We start from the raw sequence: 2556 nt of genomic DNA on the forward strand, positions 1-2556 counted from the left end.
AATACTCAACAAGATGGATATTTCTAAGGGAAGGGCTTCATAAAACCAGGAAATCACCAGAGCATTCTAGACAAAAACCAGTCAGCCACTCCTTTAATGAAATAATAGTTTTTTTCAACAATAAGCAGATATTATAATTAGCTAGTTCCACACTGGAGAGCTGCTTGATTTAAGGCTATCTACTGCATAAATGAACATAGAGCTTGTGCAAACATCACATTGCTGTAATCAGATGCTTTCTTAACTGCTGCTTTCTAACACCGTTTCGGCTGCGTTTGTTCTGAAGTACTGTTTTGCTCCACAGTGCCTCACTGGTCAAACTACGTTACTGCAGGCTCTTACATTAACTCACATGAAGTCAATCGACTACTTTGTCGACAGGTTTTTTTTTTATAGTTGACAATGTGGACTAATCGTTTCAGGCCTGCTCTAAAGTGAACAATCCTGTTAAATGTAGTAGTTGGCACATGGTCTTGTTTGTGCTGAGCTGAATCTCTGTCTGCAGGTGTGAACCCGTGTGCGCACGCTAACGGCGGCTGCAGTCACCTGTGTCTCTATAAGCCGCAGGGCGTGTCGTGTGCGTGTCCCATCGGTCTGGAGCTCATGGCCGATCTGAGCACCTGCATCATCCCGAGGCCTTCCTGCTGTTCTCCCGCCACACGGACATCAGGCGCATCTCGCTGGAGACCAACAACAACAACGTAGCCATTCCTCTCACCGGCGTCAAAGAAGCGTCCGCACTCGACTTCGACATCACCGACAACCGCATCTACTGGACCGATATTACACTGAAGGTGAGGAGACACACACACAAACACACTCTCTCACTCACTCTCCACACACACTCTCATACACACTCACACTCACACACACACACACACACACACAAACACACTCTCTCACTCACTCTCCACACACTCTCATACACACTCACACTCATACACACACAAACACACACACACCCTCACTCTCTCTCACTTACACTCACTCACTCACTCACTTATACACACACTCTCAATCACTCTCCACACACACCCACACACACTCACTCACTCACACACACTCACACTCACATAACACACTCACTCTCTCTCACTTATACTCACTCACTCATACACACTCTCTCACACTCACTCTCTTACACTCACTCACTCTCTCACTCTTAACCACACACACACACACACTCCTTCTCACACTCACTCACTCTCTCACTCTTACTCACACACACACACACACACACACTCTCTCACTCACTCACTCAAATGCACTCACTCACTCTCTCTCACCTCTCTCTCACACTCACTCTTACTCACACACGACACACCACAACACACTCTCACTCTCTCACTCACTCTCACTCACTCTTACTCACACACACACACACACTTCTCACTCAACTCACTCAAATGCACTTACTCACTCTCTCTCACTCTCACTCACACTCACTCTTACTCACACACACACACAACACACACTCTCTCACTCACTCTCTCTCACTCTCACTCACTCTACTCACACACACACACACACTCTCTCACTCACTCACTCAAATGCACTCACTCTCACTCACACTCACTCTTACTCACACACACACACACACACTCTCTCACTCCTCACTCACTCTCTCTCACTCTCACTCACTCTTACTCACACACACACACACACACCTCTCTCACTCACTCAAATGCACTCACTCACTCTCTCTCACTCTCACTCACACTCACTCCTACTCACACACACACACACACACACTCTCTCTCACTCACTCAAATGCACTCTCTCTCACTCTCTCCTCACTCACACTCACTCTTACTCACACACACACACACACTCTCTCACTCACTCTCTCTCACTCTCACTCACTCTCACTCACTCTTACTCACACACACACACACACACACACACTCTCTCACTCACTCACTCAAATGCACTCACTCACTCTCTCTCACTCTCACTCACACTCACTCTTACTCACACACACACACACACACACACTCTCTCACTCACTCTCTCTCACCACACTCACTCTTACTCCACACACACTCTCTCACTCACTCACTCACTCACTCTCTCTCACACTCACTGCTCAGCTGTGTTGGTTAGATCTGATGAGTTTCTGGTTCCTCAGACCATCAGTCGTGCGTTCATGAACGGCAGCGCTCTGGAGCACGTGGTGGAGTTCGGTCTGGACTATCCCGAGGGAATGGCTGTGGACTGGCTGGGAAAAGAACCTGTACTGGGCCGACACCGGGACCCAACCGCATCGAGGTGGCCAACAACTGGACGGGCAGCACAGACAGGTTCTGGTGTGGAAGGATCTGGACAGCCCTCGAGCACTGGCACTGGACCAGCCGAGGGGTGAGCGGTGTGTTGTGTGGTGTGTGTGGGTGTGTGAGAGAGAGAGAGAGAGAGAGAGAGTGTGTGTGAACGAATCCCTGTCATGTTGCTCAGAGACACGAAAGTGTTGTAGCTGTGTTTAGGATTCTTTTTGTTGGAGGAATAGAGCAAAACAGAAAATATGGAGTCTAAAGCCTTTAAATAAATTTTTTTGTTTGT

At 48.1% G+C, this 2556-nt stretch overlaps 1 protein-coding gene across 1 annotated transcript in view; it reads left to right on the forward strand.

The window, feature by feature from the left end:
* The window catches only part of LOC113090386 (low-density lipoprotein receptor-related protein 6-like), a 2742-nt gene extending 516 nt beyond the window's left edge, over positions 1-2226 (forward strand). Inside the window, exons 2-3 of the mRNA XM_026256242.1 lie at positions 506-794; positions 2129-2226. Of these exons, the coding sequence (XP_026112027.1) occupies positions 506-705 (200 nt within the window). The 3' untranslated portion in view covers positions 706-794; positions 2129-2226. The remainder of the gene's footprint in view (positions 1-505; positions 795-2128) is intronic.
* Positions 2227-2556: the final 330 nt, after the last annotated feature.

The sequence above is a fragment of the Carassius auratus genome, unplaced genomic scaffold, assembly GCF_003368295.1.
Source record: "Carassius auratus strain Wakin unplaced genomic scaffold, ASM336829v1 scaf_tig00054930, whole genome shotgun sequence".
NCBI lineage: Eukaryota > Metazoa > Chordata > Actinopteri > Cypriniformes > Cyprinidae > Carassius > Carassius auratus.